Raw genomic sequence first — 16,772 nt, 5'->3', positions numbered from 1 at the left:
TGATTCCAAAATCTGTCAATTTCTCCCCCCCCCCCCCCCCAACTTCGAGAGCACCAAGCCCTCCTTAAAAGGGTGGTGGCCAACCTGAACTTGGAGGTCGAGGAGCTAGCTGAGGAACCTGATGACTTCTTCAATGCCATTCCCTCCTCTGCCCCAGCGTGGGTTGCATTGCTCATTCACCCAGGGGTCCTGAAGATCGCCAAGTCGATGTGGCAGACCTCCTCTTCCATTCCGCCCACATCCAAGAAGTCGGAAAAGAAGTACTTTAATACCTTTACACGTACCCTTATACAGGGTCCTTGGTCATATCTGCTGTCAACGAAAGGGCCAGGCAGGGCCAGGCAAGTGGCACCCCCAAAAAATATAGACTCCAAGAGACTAGACTTGTTTGGCAGAAAGATTTATTCCACAGCGAGCCTCCAGTTTAGGGTCTCTAACCATCAGGCCCTACTTGGCAGGTACAATTTCAATGTGTGGAAATCCGTCGGCAAGTTGAAAGAGAGCCTCCCACAGGATCGGGCGCAGGAGTTCGCCACTCTCATAGATGAGGGCATGGCAGTAGCCCGGGGTGTCCTCCAGATGGGCTGGGACACCACAGACTCGGCGTCCAGGGTGCTTACCTCTGCCATAGCCATGAGGCATAGCTCCTGGTTACAGACCTCTGGGCTGTCCCAGGAGATACGATTCACCCTTCAGGACCTCCAGTTTGGGGGAACTAACTAATGCTAGGATCCATGGCCTTAAAGACTCCCGTGCCACCCTCTGTTCCTTAGGCCTTCATAATCCTCAGCAAGCCAGGAAACTGTTGCACCTCCACCATCATCGAGGTTTTAGGGAACCCCTCGTTCTGGCTCCTACAAAAAGATGGGTTTTAAGCAACTCCACCAGTCATCGTCTCATCCACCTGCTCAGCCCGGTCCTTTCAGTGATCAAGGCAGCCAGAAACAATCATTTTGAGGGTGCGCTCAAGGACGATGCCCCAGTCACTGCACTGGATCCACTCCCCGTCTTCCTCAACCACCTCCACCCTTTCCAGCCAGCCTGGTCCCATATCACTTCGGACTGCTGGTGCTCAACACAGTCTCATTGGGCTATACCCTGCAGTTTGTAGCCGACTAACCCTTCCATCTCCCTTCCCCGTCCCTCTTCAGGGACTCTTCTCATGAACAACTCCTCACTCAGGAAGTCGAAAACCTCATGAGCTTAGGGACGGTGGAAGAGGTTCCACAAAACATGGAAGGAAAAGGGTTTTACCCCTGTTACTTCCTCATTCTGAAGGCAAAAGGGGGCTTCAGACTTATCCTACACCTGTGCCGCCTCAACAGGTCTCTCAAAAAGTTGAAATTTCACATGGTCTCCATGGATCCAGGAGACTGATACACCGCTCCCGATCTAAAGGACACGTACTTCTGTATTTCCACATTCCCGGGGCACTGGCGTTTCCTCCTTTTCATGTTGGGCCAGCGCCATTTCCAGTTTATGGCAATGCCCTTTGGTCTCTTGTCGGCCCCGAGAGTGTTCACAAAGTGTATAGCACCAGTGGCTGCTTACCTGAGATGTCGGGGAGTCCAGATCTACCCATACCTCGACAACTGGTGGATAAGGGGCCGGTCCTCGGATCAGGTTGACAAAAAGTCAACCTTCACCCCACTACAATGTACTCGACAGTACTCGACTCCACTCAAGTGGGGCAGTACTCGACTCCACTCAAGCCAGAGCCTTCCTCCCCGAGACTCTGTTCCAAAACCATGGTGGACCTCATCTCATCTCATCTCTGCGTGCCAGCCACTCACCACCACCACCACCACCACCCACACATTCCTGAGACTGTTGGGTCACATGGCAGCATGTACTTACGTAGTTAGGCACGCGCAACTCCACATGGCTGGCATTGGTCTGTCCTCAACCAGCACAGTATGGACTGGGTGATCAGGGTTCCAGACAGCGTACTGTCATTCCTTAGCTGGTGGCAAGATCCCGCATCGGTGCAGGAGGGAGTCCCTTTCGCAACCCCGGTTTCGTTGGTGATTCTGGTTTCCGATGCTTCAGACCTGGGTTGGGGAGGCCACCTGAGCAATCTCGGTACTCAAGGCTGTTGGTCCAGTCACAATCAGTCACTGCACATCAATGTCAGGGAGCTTAGGGCGGTTCACCTAGCCTGCCAAGCCTTTTGGCCTCACATACAAGGCAAGATGGTTCAGGTCCTCACAGACAACATGGCCACGGTCTTCTGTATCAACAAGCGGGGGGAGCCAGGTTGTCTGCCCTATGTTAGGAATAGCTCCAGCTCTGGGATTTCTGCCTGCAGAACAATATCCACCTTGTGGCCATCCCAGGGGCCAGGAACACTTGGGCAGATCACCTCAGGAGGACATTCTTGTCTTGCCATGAGTGGTCTCTTTACCCGGAGGTGGTCAGTTCTGTGTTCCGCAGGTGGGGAACTCCCCAGGGGGACCTATTTGCATCCAGACAGAACAGTAAATGCCACGATTTCTGCTCGTTCCAAGGCAGGGACAAGGGATCCCTGTTGGCCACCTTTCTGCTCCCGTGATCGGGGGCTCTGATGTATGCCTTCCCTCCAGTGTCGTTGCAGCCCAAGGTCCTCATGGAAGATCAAGCAGGACAGGGTGAAGGTCATCCTCATAGTGCTGGCTTGCCCACGCCAACACTGGTTCAGCACGCTGCTGGATGTCTTGGTGGCGACCCTGTTCCGGATGCCGCTCAGGGCGGACCTTTTGTCCCAGAACCACATCAGTCTCCTGCACCCGAACCTGGTGGCACTTCATCTGATGGCTTGGCTGCTGCGTGGCTAAATGCGCAGGAACAGCACTGCTCATCTGAGATCCAGCGAGTCCTGTTGGGCAATAGAAAGCCCTCCACCAGGGCCACCTACTTGGCCAAATGGAAGTGATTCACCTGCTGGATGGTGTATAAGGGGGCTTGTCCTGAGCAAGCTCCATTGTAGATCATTGTAGACTACCTCCTTCACCTCAAGCTTCAGGGCTTTTCACTCTCCTCCATCAAGGTCCATGTAGCGGCCGTCTTTGCCTTCCACCCACCGATTGAAGGCAGGTCAGTTTTCTCTCAAGACATCAGTCAGATTCCTCAAAGGCCAGGAGTGCCTCTACCCACACGTCAGGGATCCTGTTTCTCTGTGGGACTTGAAACTGGTGTTGTCACGGCTCATGGGTCCCCCCCTTCAAGCCTTTGGCTTCCTGTTTGCTGCTGCTTCTCTCCTGGAAGGTTGCGTTTCTGGTCGCAGTCATGTCGGCCCGCCTGGTATCTGAAATTCGGGCATTTACCTCATAGCCCCCTGACGCTGTCTTCTACGAGGACAAAGTCCAGCTAAGACTGCACTCGGCCTTCCTTCCTAAGGTGGTCTCTCAGTTTCAATTGAACCAAGATATTTACTTACTGGTCTTCTTTCCAAAGCCGCATAAGTTGGAGGAGGAGTGCAGGCTACATACCCTGGACGTCAGGAGGGCTCTGGCCTTCTACATTGAAAGGAGCAAGCCTTTTCACAAGACAACGCAATTATTTGTTGCTGTGGCCGACAGGCTGAAAGGTCATCCTGTTTCTGTACAGAGGATTTCCTCCTGGATCATGGCCTGCATTCGCTTTTGTTATGATCAAGCAAAGGTGCTGCCCCCGCCGATCATCACCACCCACTTGACCAGGGCGCAGGCCTCTTCGGCAGACTTTTTGGCCCAAGTGCCTATCCAGGACATCTGTAGGCGGCCACCTGGTTGTCAGTGCATACCCTCACATCCCACCATGTGGTTGTGCAGCAGGCCTGGGATGATGCGGGCTTCCATAGAGCAGTACTGTAAGCCTCCAAGCTGTGAACTGCGAGCCCACCTCCATAGATACTGCTTGTGATTCACCTAGACTGGAATCCACACGAGCAAATGGTTACCTACCTTTCATAACTGTCTTCAAGATGTGTTGCTCATGTCCATTCCATTACCTGCCCTCCTGTCCCTCTGTTGGAGTTGCTGGCAAGAAGGAACTGAGAGGGCGTAGGGTTGCTGGCACCTGATATACCACCACATGAGAGTGCCATTCCAGAGGGGGTCACAGCCAGCCCTACAGATACCGCTAAGCCAAAAGTCTCCGACAACCGTGCACATGTGCATGCAGACACCTAGAATGTAATGGACATGAGCAACACATCTCAAAGAACAACAGTTACGAAAGGTAGGTAGCTGTTTTTTCCTGAAGCAAATACAGAAATTTAAATAATTTTAGATATATTTTCTAAGTTTTTTGCCTTCTTTCAGAATGGGCTTGATAAAGTCCTGAGGGTCTGCAACCTCATAGTCATAGTGATAAAGATTAAAAGAGCAGAACATTTTTAGATGTGAGTTCTTTTCCACCTCTATAGGCCGCCTTCTCCATTTCTCTGCCAACACACAGCTATGTGGACTCCTCTCTGGATGTGGTGGGATCTTTGTTCAGAGGTGCTGACAAGTTTTTATGCACTCCTTTAATTATGTGAGATCTTAGGTTAAATGCACTTTCCGGTATCTCTTAACACCTAAGAAAAACCTTAGTCCTTACCCTTAAAATTGTCTTTGGGGCTATCTAAGCAAGGAAAGACAGAGAACTTCATGCTCTTTAAAGCAGGGATCCCTACCTGTGTGTTACTCAGGAGAAAATTCTCATTCTTTTTCCTGGTTTCAGAGTAACAGCCGTGTTAGTCTGTATTGGCAAAAAGAAAAGGAGTACTTGTGGCACCTTAGAGACTAACCAGTTTATTTGAGCATAAGCTTTCGTGAGCTACAGCTCACTTCATCGGATGCATACTGTGGAAAATACAGAAGATGTTTGTTTTTATACACACAAATCATGAAAAAAATGGGTGTTTATCACTACAAAAGGTTTTCTCTCCCCCCACCCCACTCTCCTGCTGGTCAGAGTAACAGCCATGGGGGGAGAGAAAACCTTTTGTAGTGATAAACACCCATTTTTTCATGATTTGTGTGTATAAAAACAAACATCTTCTGTATTTTCCACAGTATGCATCCGATGAAGTGAGCTGTAGCTCACGAAAGCTTATGCTCAAATAAACTGGTTAGTCTCTAAGGTGCCACAGGTACTCCTATTCTTTTTCCTCTTATGTTCTACTTACTCAGGAAGTATTTTACCTTGTTCTGTTTCCATAAGACTCACTCTTTGGGACATTGTAGAATAGTAACTTTTCTGTTAATTGGTTTTTCCAGAGTCTATCATAGATGGCTCACCTGGGTTTTTTTTGTTTGGTTTTTGTTTTTTGTTTATTTTTTTTGTTTTTTGGTTTTGTGGGAGTGGAACTAGGGCTATGTTTTTCTGGACTATTTTCTATGCAGCTCTTAGAATAAATAGAACTGTTGGTGCTTAGGAACTGTAGCTGAGCTGTGTCAGCCAGTCCATCTCCATTACACCCAGCATGCAGCAGCACATCTCCTCAGCAGCACAGTTTACTGCAAGCACATCAAACCTACCCTCTGGTCCCTGTGGTGGCTTCATATAGAACACCATGTCAAATTCAAGGCCTTGTTCCTTACCTTTAGGACACTTAGTGGTCTGGACCCATGATACCTAAAAGAGTACCTAAAGCTGTGAGATCAGGACTTCAGTCAGTAACTCTGCTCCTCAGGCACAATGGAACTGTCTGCCTCCAACACTGATGAGCTTTACACTTGTGGTAGAGCTTTGTCCATGCTGGCTCAAGACCAGAACAAACTTCCACAGGAATTAAGAACCACCAGAGAACTTTCGTTCCAAGTGCAAGGCACAGATCTTCAACCTTACCCTTTGCTAATATAAACATACAGCTCAGCATACTTATATTATATTTAAAGTTTTCAAAGTTCCATCCAGTTTACCCCGGGTGGCGGGAGAAAGGGAGCAAGAACTACATGAGAGATGCAAGTTATGTTGCTTAAATGCACTTCTAGAAGGTGCCCTTGTGCTAGGGTGATGAGGGCTGAATAAGACCTTGACTAGAATAGGGAAGTGACATCTTGAGTTTTGCTTTATTTTCTGTCTCCTCCTGCTGTCAAAAGGAGCTGCCTATGTTATCTGGGCTAATATTAGAGTGACATGAAGAAATTAAAATTAACAGAAATTGTCTCTCTCTCAACTCGGTTTCTCTCTGATCCTGCAGTGAATTTATATTTCTGTGCTGCTGACACTAGTCTAAGAAACTGTCAAACCAGAATTATGACTTCACTGCAAAATCAAGTAGCTGGATAATATGGATTGCACAGAGACAGGAGGCACAAATTTGAAATATTTTAATTAACTAATGTAGTAAATTCAGAATCATGAAGACAGTCTCATATGTTTTTCTAAAGTGACCATTACTATGGTATATTAATTTTGTAGTTCCAACAGGAAGTTCTGTTCAAAGTAGGAGTAAGATCCACTCTTTCCCTTTTTTGGAGTCTTTCTGTTTTGTGTTGATATGCGTTTTTCCTGGACAAGGTGAGGTTTGCAGAATGCCCTAATGCTGGAAAGACTCATCTTGGATCTCCTTCTGGTTTGCAGTTCCATAGATTAGGAACTGTCTGCTGAGAAGCCCCTACCTTTTCAATAAAATGGCTGAGAAACCTACCTTGAATTTATTACTCACTAGTGGTGAACTTAATTTATTAAAATTGCATAGTAGCCTATACCCTACAAAGTTTGTTTAGTTTAACTGTTCTTAGATAAAAAATCTTCATGATATAGTCACTCTTTTAAAAAGCTTTTAAAAATAATATTTTACTTGTTTTGACTTTGGGCTAACAATATTGCATAACATGTATCGCTTATCTGTAAATAACAATTTTGAAGTTTTTGGATAGTTTATCTTTTACTTTCAACAATTGTCTTTTTTTTTCTTTTGTCGGCCTGGCTCATTTACGCTAAGCCCATGTGTACATACAAAAATTGTACAGCTTTAATATATCAGTATACTACAAGTCATACTAGTTAGGCGATACAACTCTCCTTGTGCTGTACTGGACAAGGAATAAGCTGTACTGGTGTATAAGCAATGCATTGTACTTGTATGACTTTAAATAAAAAGAAATTCACACTCTTAACCAGATGTTATACCATTACAAAATTTTTGTGGCCCAGGCCTTACTATGTATCAGGTAACGGATTCTTGAAAATGGACCTCAGGCATGCCACTTCCGCATATCTTTCTTTGGTTTCTTAGAATATGAGCATTGATATAGGTGAGAGATGACTCTTGATACAAAATTTTTGTTATTGTAGCTTTCCTTATGCAGAGCATATTACTTTTGTGGTTGTTCATGTTAATTTTTTCAGGTAATTGCATAGCTGAAAGAGGAGAAAGTCCGAAATGAACAACTAAATGTGTAGACTTATTTTCAGGCAAACTCACAAACAAACTGAATCATGTTCTTATGTTTATTTTGAGACCAGAGTTCAGGCATTGCACATGCATTTTATTTTTCGGTAATGTGATAAAGCTTCACATTCTGTACTAAGTCTGATATTTACTTACGTTAAGGCCACTTTGCACTGCTCTGCCAGCATAAAGGGACCTTACACTCACTGTAAGACCTCTTTACGTTGCTTTGGCAGTGCCAAATGGCCACACTTTAAATGAGAATCCTACCAAAGGGATTAATGATCACCTGATCATTCCATGTTCTAGCCTGGTAGCCATTTTGTGGTGGCCTTTCTGCGGTCTTCATATAAGTTGTAAGCTATTGAGTAAAAGAAGTTTTCAATACCAAGAGAATGTTTCATTTGGAGTTAAGGTGGCTGACTGGTAAAGACGTTTAATTCAATTTTTCTAGGGATTTGTGGATCATTATTTTTATTTCAATATAACAGAATCTGAAATCATAACTGGTAATCTGTGGAAAACATGTAGCCTCTGATTTTTTTTCCTTTGTTTTTTATGATGAGGTCCTAGGAGAGTACTCAAGTGTGCTTGTGCAGAAAAGATTTTGATGCTTCAAAAGAGCATAATCAAGACACATTCAGTTAATTTATCCTTTCCTAGTGGTGTGAGGGTAGTTCTATAAAGAGTAACTCTAATTTACTGCTCTTGAGCCAACATCCACAAATTCCAGTGGTCTGTTGTTCCAAAAACCCCCCAAACGAATATCACTGCCACTATTTTATAGTGCAGTTTAAATGTGGAAGATGTCTAAGGCTTAAAAGCATGAATCTGTAGCATCATATAAGGAGACCAGGCTCTGTAGCTGGGGGCCATACAAGGCCCCATTCGCTGTGGATTGGCAGAGAGAGAGAGAGATACGTAACAGATACTGACCCAGTAGGTTACACTAATATTCTAGAAAGTAAGGATCTGTGGCTGAAGGTGGTGCAATGGCTAGTCTGGAATGGTCCAACAACTTCTTAAAGGTTGCTGTTAGTGTGGATTTGAATTTGAGTAAATATAGATAGATATGTGAATGGTAAACATGTTTTGCCTTTTTAAACTTTACAACCACTTTTTTCTGTAGGCTCTGGATGGCCAGAATATCTACAATGCATGCTGCACTCTGCGTATTGATTTCTCCAAGTTAACAAGCCTTAATGTAAAATACAACAACGACAAAAGCAGAGACTTCACTCGCCTTGACCTTCCTTCTGGCGATGGCCAGCCCTCCCTTGACCCCAACATGGCTGCCACTTTTGGTAAGGAACCCCCCCCCCCCCCCCAAGTAAATATAATGGAGGAAGTACCTCTCTGCTTTTTATGTTGTATTGCCCTTTAGGAATTTCCACTCTCATTTTCCAAGGTTCCTAAAGGAGAGTGACACTAGTGAATCTAAAGTACACGATGCCAATAAAGTGTTAAAGAAAAAAATCTACTCCTGGAAAATAAGTGAATATCTTTAACTGAATTTACCCAACCATTCTTCAGACTTTTAATGCCAAAAGCATTCTGTGAACATTATTTACTCACCACCGGGCAAAATTTCCTTAGTAGTATTCCGAACTATTCTCCCCCCCTCCCACGTCTGGACCCTCCACTGTGCCTCCGACACCCAGACCCCCCTGCCAAACTCTGTCCCCCCTGACATCCAGACCCCCCCGCTGAGCCCCAACTACCATCACCTGGACCCTCCTGCAGAGTCCCATTACCGTTGCACCCAGAACCCCCCAACAAGCTCCTGTGCATCCACATCCCTCCCGCACCCAGATCCCCCACTGAGCCGCCTGCACCCAGATTGTCCCACACAGAGCCCTCTCAACCCACACCTGGATCCCCCCACTCTAAGCCCCTTCATACTTGCATCCTGCCTTGCTGAGCCGCAGGAGCCTGCCTGCCCGCACCTGGTGCGCCTGGCATGGAGGGTGGGTGCTTCTGGGGCAGGCCAAGTCCTTGTGCTGTGTCAGGGTTGGGTGCAGCTTCACTGCTGAGTCTGTGTCAGGGGTGGTGGGAGCTGCACAGTGATCTCCCACCTCAGTACAGCCAGTGGCCTGTGCTCTCCAGTACCGTGCTGGAGCCTCCACATTTATTTGAGAAATAAAATTTGCAGAATTTTAAAATATTGTGCTCAGAATTTTTAATTTTTTGGTTCAAAATTCCCTCAGGAATATAGTTATGATGCCCCTTTACCACAAATTAAGTGTAGTCTTGCTTCTCACTGTTCCTTGTGTATCTACACCAGGGGTGGGCAAACTTTTTGGCCTGAGGGTCACATCTGGGTATGGAAATTGTATGGCTGGCCATGAATGCTCACAAAATTGGGGGTTGGAGTGCAGGAGGGGGTGAGGACTCTGGGGTTGGGCCAGAAATGAGGAGTTCAGGGTGTGGGAGTGGGCTCCGGACTGGGGTGGGGGGTTGGAGGGCAGGGGGAGTGAGGGCTCCAGCTGGGGGTGCGGGCTCTGGGGTGGGGCTGGAGATGAGGGCCGTAATTTGCCCACCCCAATCTATACTATACTGTGTGTTTGTAATTGAACTTCACTTCTTCTTCATGGTTTTTGGCTTTTTAAAAAGTTTTTTGCTTTTTATCACTAAGTAGGGGGTTTGCATCTCTCCTTAGTAGAATTTCTTTTGTTGGTTTTGGGAATGTAGAAATTGCCATAGTGAATCAGACTAAAAATTCATCCACTCATTATCTTCTCTCCAACTGTGGTCAGTGCCGGATGCTGTAGAGGGAGGTGTAAGAACCCCATGTTAGGTATATGTGGTATTTTCTGCCCCCCCCCCCCCCCCCACAAGAACTTATCCTGATCTCTTAGTTAAAGATTGCCTTGAGAGCATGAGGTTTAATATTCCTCCTACATTTATCATTAATTTTTAAAATTTTTAAATTTTAAATCGATATTTTTGGTATCTATAAATGTGGTAGTGTTTGGAACTTGGTATGTTCTCAGCCTCAACAACTTCTGGTGGCAATGAGTTCCACAGTTTAACTATGCATTGTGTGAAAAAGTATTTCCTTTTGTTGGTTTTAAATTTGCCATCTTTTAATTTCATTGAACGTTCCCTCAGGAATGAGGTATGGAAGTAAAAATTTCTAAGTAGGTATGATTTTGAGGGAGGGATTGTGTTTGTGGAAGACTAGTTTAAGTGAAATATTGGAATATGAGCTGCTTTGCTTACTGATCAGCTTTTGTAAAATTTAAAAACTGGAGATGTATTATAAGTAGTTTTAACAATTTATTGTGGGTAAAGGTACTAATTGAGCGATACTAAGGATTTAAAGGGAGATGCATTGACCATATTTGAGACGTGTTGTAGCCATATACACTTGTATTCCACAAGGCTGCTTAACAGTTAATGCACTGCAGTTATGACAGCAGAAGAGACCAAAAATTCCAATATATTGGCTGTCATGTTGGTATTGTGGCTTTGGCAATTTTATTTAAACAACCTTAATGGTAATGGAAATTAGGAAAAAGAGGCATTTGACTAGCTGAAGGAGATGTAGCCATCTGTGCTATTTTGACAACTATTTCCAGCTTTCTTGGCAGACAGCAACTACAGCTGACAAGTGAGATTTCTAGCTCTTGGCTGTTGGATGGGTCTTCATTAAGGGCCAAATGCTTCCCTTGTTGTGTACAAAAATAAAATATATTTCTATAGTGCAGTCCAACTGGTCAAAGTGCTACAAACATGGGTAAGAAAATGTTATTTTCCTCTAGCACAGTATAACTTTTCGATGTAGTCCTGAGAGATGACGCGCTTTGCTGTTTGCTTGTAGGGGTTTTGTTAGGAAGTATGCACATAATCATAGACTCATAGAATATCAGGGTTGGAAGGGACCTCAGGAGGTCATCTAGTCCAACCCCCTGCTCAAAGCAGGACCAATCCCCAACTAAATCATCCCAGCCAGGGCTTTGTCAAGCCTGACCTTAAAAACTCCTAAGGAAGGAGATTCCACCACCTCCCTAGGTAACGTATTCCAGTGTTCCACCACTCTCCTAGTGAAAAAGTTTTTCCTAATATCCAACCTAAACCTCCCCCACTGCAACTTGAGACCATTACTCCTTGTTCTGTCATCAGCTACCACTGAGAACAGTGTAGAGCCATCCTCTTTGGAACCCCCTTTCAGGTAGTTGAAAGCAGCTATCAAATCCCCCCTCATTCTTCTCTTCCGCAGACTAAACAATCCCAGTTCCCTCAGCCTCTCCTCATAACTCATGTGCTCCAGTCCCCTAATCATTTTTGTTGCCCTCCTCTGGACTCTTTCCAATTTTTCCACATCCTTCTTGTAGTGTGGGGCCCAAAACTGGACACAGTACTCCAGATGAGGCCTCACCAATGTCGAATAAAGGGGAACGATCACGTCCCTCGACCTGCTGGCAATGCCCCTACATATACATCCCAAAATGCCATTGGCCTTCTTGGCAACAAGGGCACACTGTTGACTCCTATCCAGCTTCTCGTCCACTGTAACCCTAGGTCCTTTTCTGCAGAACTGCTGCCGAGCCATTCGGTCCCTAGTCTGTAGCGATGCATGGGGTTCTTCCGTCCTAAGTGCAGGACTCTGCACTTGTCCTTGTTAAACGTCATCAGATTTCTTTTGGCCCAATCCTCCAATTTGTCTAGGTCCCTCTGTATCCTATCCCTGCCCTCCAGCGTATCTACCTCTCCTCCCAGCTTAGTGTCATCTGCAAACTTGCTGAGGGTGCAATCCACACCATCCTCCCAGATCATTTATGAAGATATTGAACAAAACCGGCCCCAGGACCGACCCTGGGGGCACTCCACTTGATACCGGCTGCCAACTAGACATGGAGCCATTGATCACTACCCGTTGAGCCCGACAATATAGCCAACTTTCTATGCACCTTTATAGTCCATTTATCCAGCCCATACTTCTTTAACTTGCTGGCAAGAATACTGTGGGAGACAGTGTCAAAAGCTTTGCTAAAGTCAAGGAACAACACGTCCACTGCTTTCCCCTCATCCACAGAGCCAGTTATCTCGTCATAGAAGGCAATTAGATTAGTCAGGCATGACTTGCCCTTGGTGAATCCATGCTGACTGTTCCTGATCACTTTCCTCTCCTCTAAGTGCTTCAGAATTGATTCCTTGAGGACCTGCTCCATGATTTTTCCAGGGACTGAGGTGAGGCTGACTGGCCTGTAGTTCCTAGGATCCCCCTTCTTCCCTTTTTAAAGATGGGCACTACATTAGCCTTTTTCCAGTCATCTGGGACTTCCCCCGATCGCCATGAGTTTTCAAAGATAATGGCCAATGGCTCTGCAATCACTCCGCCAACTCCTTTAGCACTCTCGGATGCAGCGCATCCGGCCCCATGGACTTGTGCTCGTCCAGGTTTTCTAAACAGTCCTGAACCACTTCTCTCTCCACAAAGGGCTGGTCACCTCCTCCCCATGCTGTGCTACCCAGTGCAGTAGTTTGGGAGCTGACCTTGTTTGTGAAGACAGAGGCAAAAAAAGCATTGAGTACGTTAGCTTTTTCCACATCCTCTGTCACTAGGTTGCCTCCCTCATTCAGTAAGGGGCCCACACTTTCCTTGACTTTCTTCTTGTTGCTAACATACTTGAAGAAACCCTTCTTGTTACTTTTAACATCTCTTGCAAGCTGCAACTCCAGGTGTGATTTGGCCTTCCTGATTTCACTCCTGCATCCCCGAGCAATATTTTTATACTCCTCCCTGGTCATTTGTCCAAACTTCCACTTGTAAGCTTCTTTTTTGTGTTCAAGATCAGCAAGGATTTCACTGTTAAGCCAAGCTGGTCGCCTGCCATATTTACTATTCTTTCTACACATCGGGATGGTTTGTCCCTGTAATCTCAATAAGGATTCTTTAAAATACAGCCAGCTCTCCTGGACTCCTTTCCCCCTCATGATGTTCTCCCAGGGGATCCTGCCCATCAGTTCCGTGAGGGAGTCAAAGTCTGCTTTTCTGAAGTCCAGGGTCCGTATTCTGCTGCTCTCCTTTCTTTCCTGTGTCAGGATCCTGAACTCAATTATTTCGTGGTCACTGCCTCCCATGTTCCCATCCACTTTAGCTTCCCCTACTAATTCTTCCCGGTTTGTGAGCAGCAGGTCAAGAAGAGCTCTGCCCCTAGTTGGTTCCTCCAGCACTTGCACCAGGAAATTGTCCCCTACCCTTTCCAAAAACTTCCTGGATTGTCTGTGCACCGCTGTATTGCTCTCCCAGCAGATATCAGGGTGATTGAAGTCTCCCATGAGAACCAGGGTCTGCGATCTAGTAACTTCCGTGAGTTGCCGGAAGAAAGCCTCGTCCACCTCATCCCCCTGGTCCGGTGGTCTGTAGCAGACTCCCACCACGACATCACCCTTGTTGCTCACACTTCTAAACTTAATCCAGAGACACTCAGGTTTTTCTGCAGTTTCATACTTGAGCTCTGAGCAGTCATACTGCTCCCTTACATACAGTGCAACTTCCCCACCTTTTCTGCCCTGCTTGTCCTTCCTGAACAGTTCATATCCATCCATGACAGTAATCCAGTCATGTGAGTTATCCCACCAAGTCTCTGTTATTCCAATCACATCATAATTCCTTGACTGTGCCAGGACTTCCGGTTCTCCCTGCTTGTTTCTCAGGCTTCTTGCATTTGTATATAGGCACATGAGATAACTCGCTGATAGTTCCTCTTTCTCAGTATGAGGCAGGACCCCTGCCCTCTAGCGCGCTCCGGCTTGTGCTTCCTCCCGGTATCCCACTTACCTCAGGGCTTTGGTCTCCTTCCCCCGGTGAACCTAGTTTAAAGCCCTCCTCACTAGGTTAGCCAGACTGCTTGCGAAGATGCTCTTCCCTCTCTTTGTTAGGTGGAGCCCGTCTCTGCCTAGCACTCCTCCTTCTTGGAACACCATCCCATGGTCAAAGAATCCAAAGCCTTCTCTCCAACGCCACCTGCATAGCCATTCATTGACTTCCACGATTCGACGGTCTCTACCCAGGCCTTTTCCTTCCACGGGGAGGATGGACGAGAAGACCACTTGCGTCTCAAACTCCTTTATCCTTCTTCCCAGAGCCACGTAGTCCGCAGTGATCCGCTCAAGGTCATTCTTGGCGGTATAATTGGTGCCCACGTGGAGAAGCAGGAAGGGGTAGCGATCCGAGGGCTTGATGAGTCTCAGCAGTCTCTCTGTCACATCGTGAATCCTAGCTCCTGGCAAGCAGCAGACTTCTCGGTTTTCCCGATGGGGGCGGCAGATAGATGACTCAGTCCCCCTGAGGAGAGAGTCCCCAACCACCACTAATGAAGTTAGCTGTGCTTGTTTGGCAGTCGCACTGTTTTAAAAGTAAACAAAAATGAAGCCATTGAATATTTCTGCGTAATAAAATAAGAACTATTTTTATTTAAAAACAAAATTATTGTAAGTCATCAGTACGGTATCATGGAAGCATTGGGGTCTCTCTATGCTTAAGATTGTGTCGGTTACAAACCTGGTAAGTTCTGTTGAATCACGCTTAACTAATTTGCCTGAAACTTCAGCGAGAGGGGAAGAGTGATTATGGTACCATAGATTAAGAAAAGACTTGGATATGATGCAGGGTTTACATTACACATTTGTGTGCTGAGACTGGTACAAGCCCCACCTACCTACTCCACCAGGTCCTTTCTACTTTAACAAATAACTCAATTCTCCACCAGTGCAGCTGCACCAAAAAGTGTGGAACTGCTGGTATAGATAGCATTCAGGCATCTTTACCACTGTCATCTAACCCTAAGGGTTTAAGATGTCTACAATCACAAGAAGACTTAACACTGCGGGCAGTAAAAGATTAAAAATATCAGATTTCTAGCATCTGGCACAGAGACCTTTATTTGAAAAGAATGGTGAGAATTAGATAGTTGCACATATGAAGTGTAAGAGGTAAGGTGTTCCTGTCTGGAGAAATAGGGATCCAGATTTTCCAGCAGTGGTAGCATGAGTGAAAGTGGTAGTACAGACAGGGATCAAGTGTCTGAAGATAAAATGTCCTGATAGTGAAGAAGCTGGAACCCTGGGCTGCTTCTTTGTTATAGCAAGTGGAGGCTGCAATGATAGAGAATTCAGATAAAGCAAGCAACAGTGGTGGATAATTATCAATATGTATGTTTAGCGATTTTAGCCCTTATTTTAGGATTTGGATATTGCAGTTTTTTTAAGTAATTACTAAAAAACACTGCTGTATTTAAAATCATTTGAATGTTAAACATTTTTGTAGATATCTCATGTTAAACTTCTGATGCATTTTGGAATAAATTTGATTTGAAAAAGCTTTTTTCCCAATAAGGCATAATAGATTTTCTGAGCGTTTGCTTAAAATCTGCAGTCAACTAGATAGCAGAGGATTTTGTACATATGCTAGAATTCCTGATCTTCCTATTTTAGCTGTATTCTGTTCTTACGTGTCTGTTTGGTATCGGTGTCCAACATACAGGTCCCATCTGGCAGAATAAAAGCCCTTTGTCATTGCTTCTTCAGTAATAAATGATCATGGAAACCAGGACTGTGAATGAATGATTAGTACCCATATTCCCAAAACTTGTCAGTATAATGCACCAGTGCATGTATTACAAGCATAAAATGTGATGTGATTAATGCTTTGCATTGTTTGTATAAGGGACACTTTGTGACTACAGATAAGAGGGGTAGTAGGCTGCCAAAATAATTTGTCAGAGCTTAGGTGTCTGCTTCACTTGTTAATGTGGTCATTTCTACAGTATTGCACTATACCCACTAATATCCATGTTATTTTAGGAAATGTATCTAATTCAGTTTATCATTTCTGCCTTTGGGACTTAAATAGTCAAAAAATGAACATACCATGATCGTGTTACTTATTTACATTATGTGTAGATGACCCCCTTTGTTTTCAGTTAGTGAGTTTTACTGAAAAAATCGTGGGTTTTACAAAAAGTATTCATTTTTTCCCGAATTTTCACCCTACTTTTGTATCATTCAAATATATAAAAATAACTTGTTTTATTAAGGAAATACAATATGTTGCATGAGATATATGTATTACTATAATACACTAGTCTGTATATGCAAAGCTGCCTGTTGAAGTGAGGCTGTGTATTCGTATAGAAGATACACACAATAAACAGGCACACGCACAAGTTCTGAAGTGCATGCACTTCAGAACGTACTAATGAATCTCACGTCCATCACATACATATTTCAAGCTGTTAACAGATAATTTAAAGATCTGACACTCTAAAATGGAAAGAATACAAAAATCTGTATCACAATACATTTCACAACACAAGGAGGTATTTCAACGTGTTAAAAAAACAAAAACAGGAGAAAAGGATGAAGTTGAGTGTATGCAGTGCAAATGGTGTGGCCCAATTATTAAATGTAAATATTTATA

General features: G+C 45.0%; 1 protein-coding gene across 2 annotated transcripts in view; it reads left to right on the top strand.

Annotated features, from left to right (window-relative positions):
- PTBP3 (polypyrimidine tract binding protein 3) overlaps positions 1 to 16,772 on the top strand; it is a 123,507-nt gene that overhangs the window by 84,385 nt on the left and 22,350 nt on the right. For both annotated transcript variants that reach the window (XM_074953519.1, XM_074953521.1), the window contains one exon: positions 8,475 to 8,649. In XM_074953519.1, the coding sequence (XP_074809620.1) occupies positions 8,475 to 8,649 (175 nt within the window). The remainder of the gene's footprint in view (positions 1 to 8,474; positions 8,650 to 16,772) is intronic.

The sequence above is a fragment of the Natator depressus genome, chromosome 5 (genome assembly GCF_965152275.1).
Source record: "Natator depressus isolate rNatDep1 chromosome 5, rNatDep2.hap1, whole genome shotgun sequence".
Lineage (NCBI taxonomy): Eukaryota > Metazoa > Chordata > Testudines > Cheloniidae > Natator > Natator depressus.
Note: the sequence above shows the minus strand (reverse complement) of the source record. Positions and strands in the feature narration are given on the sequence as shown.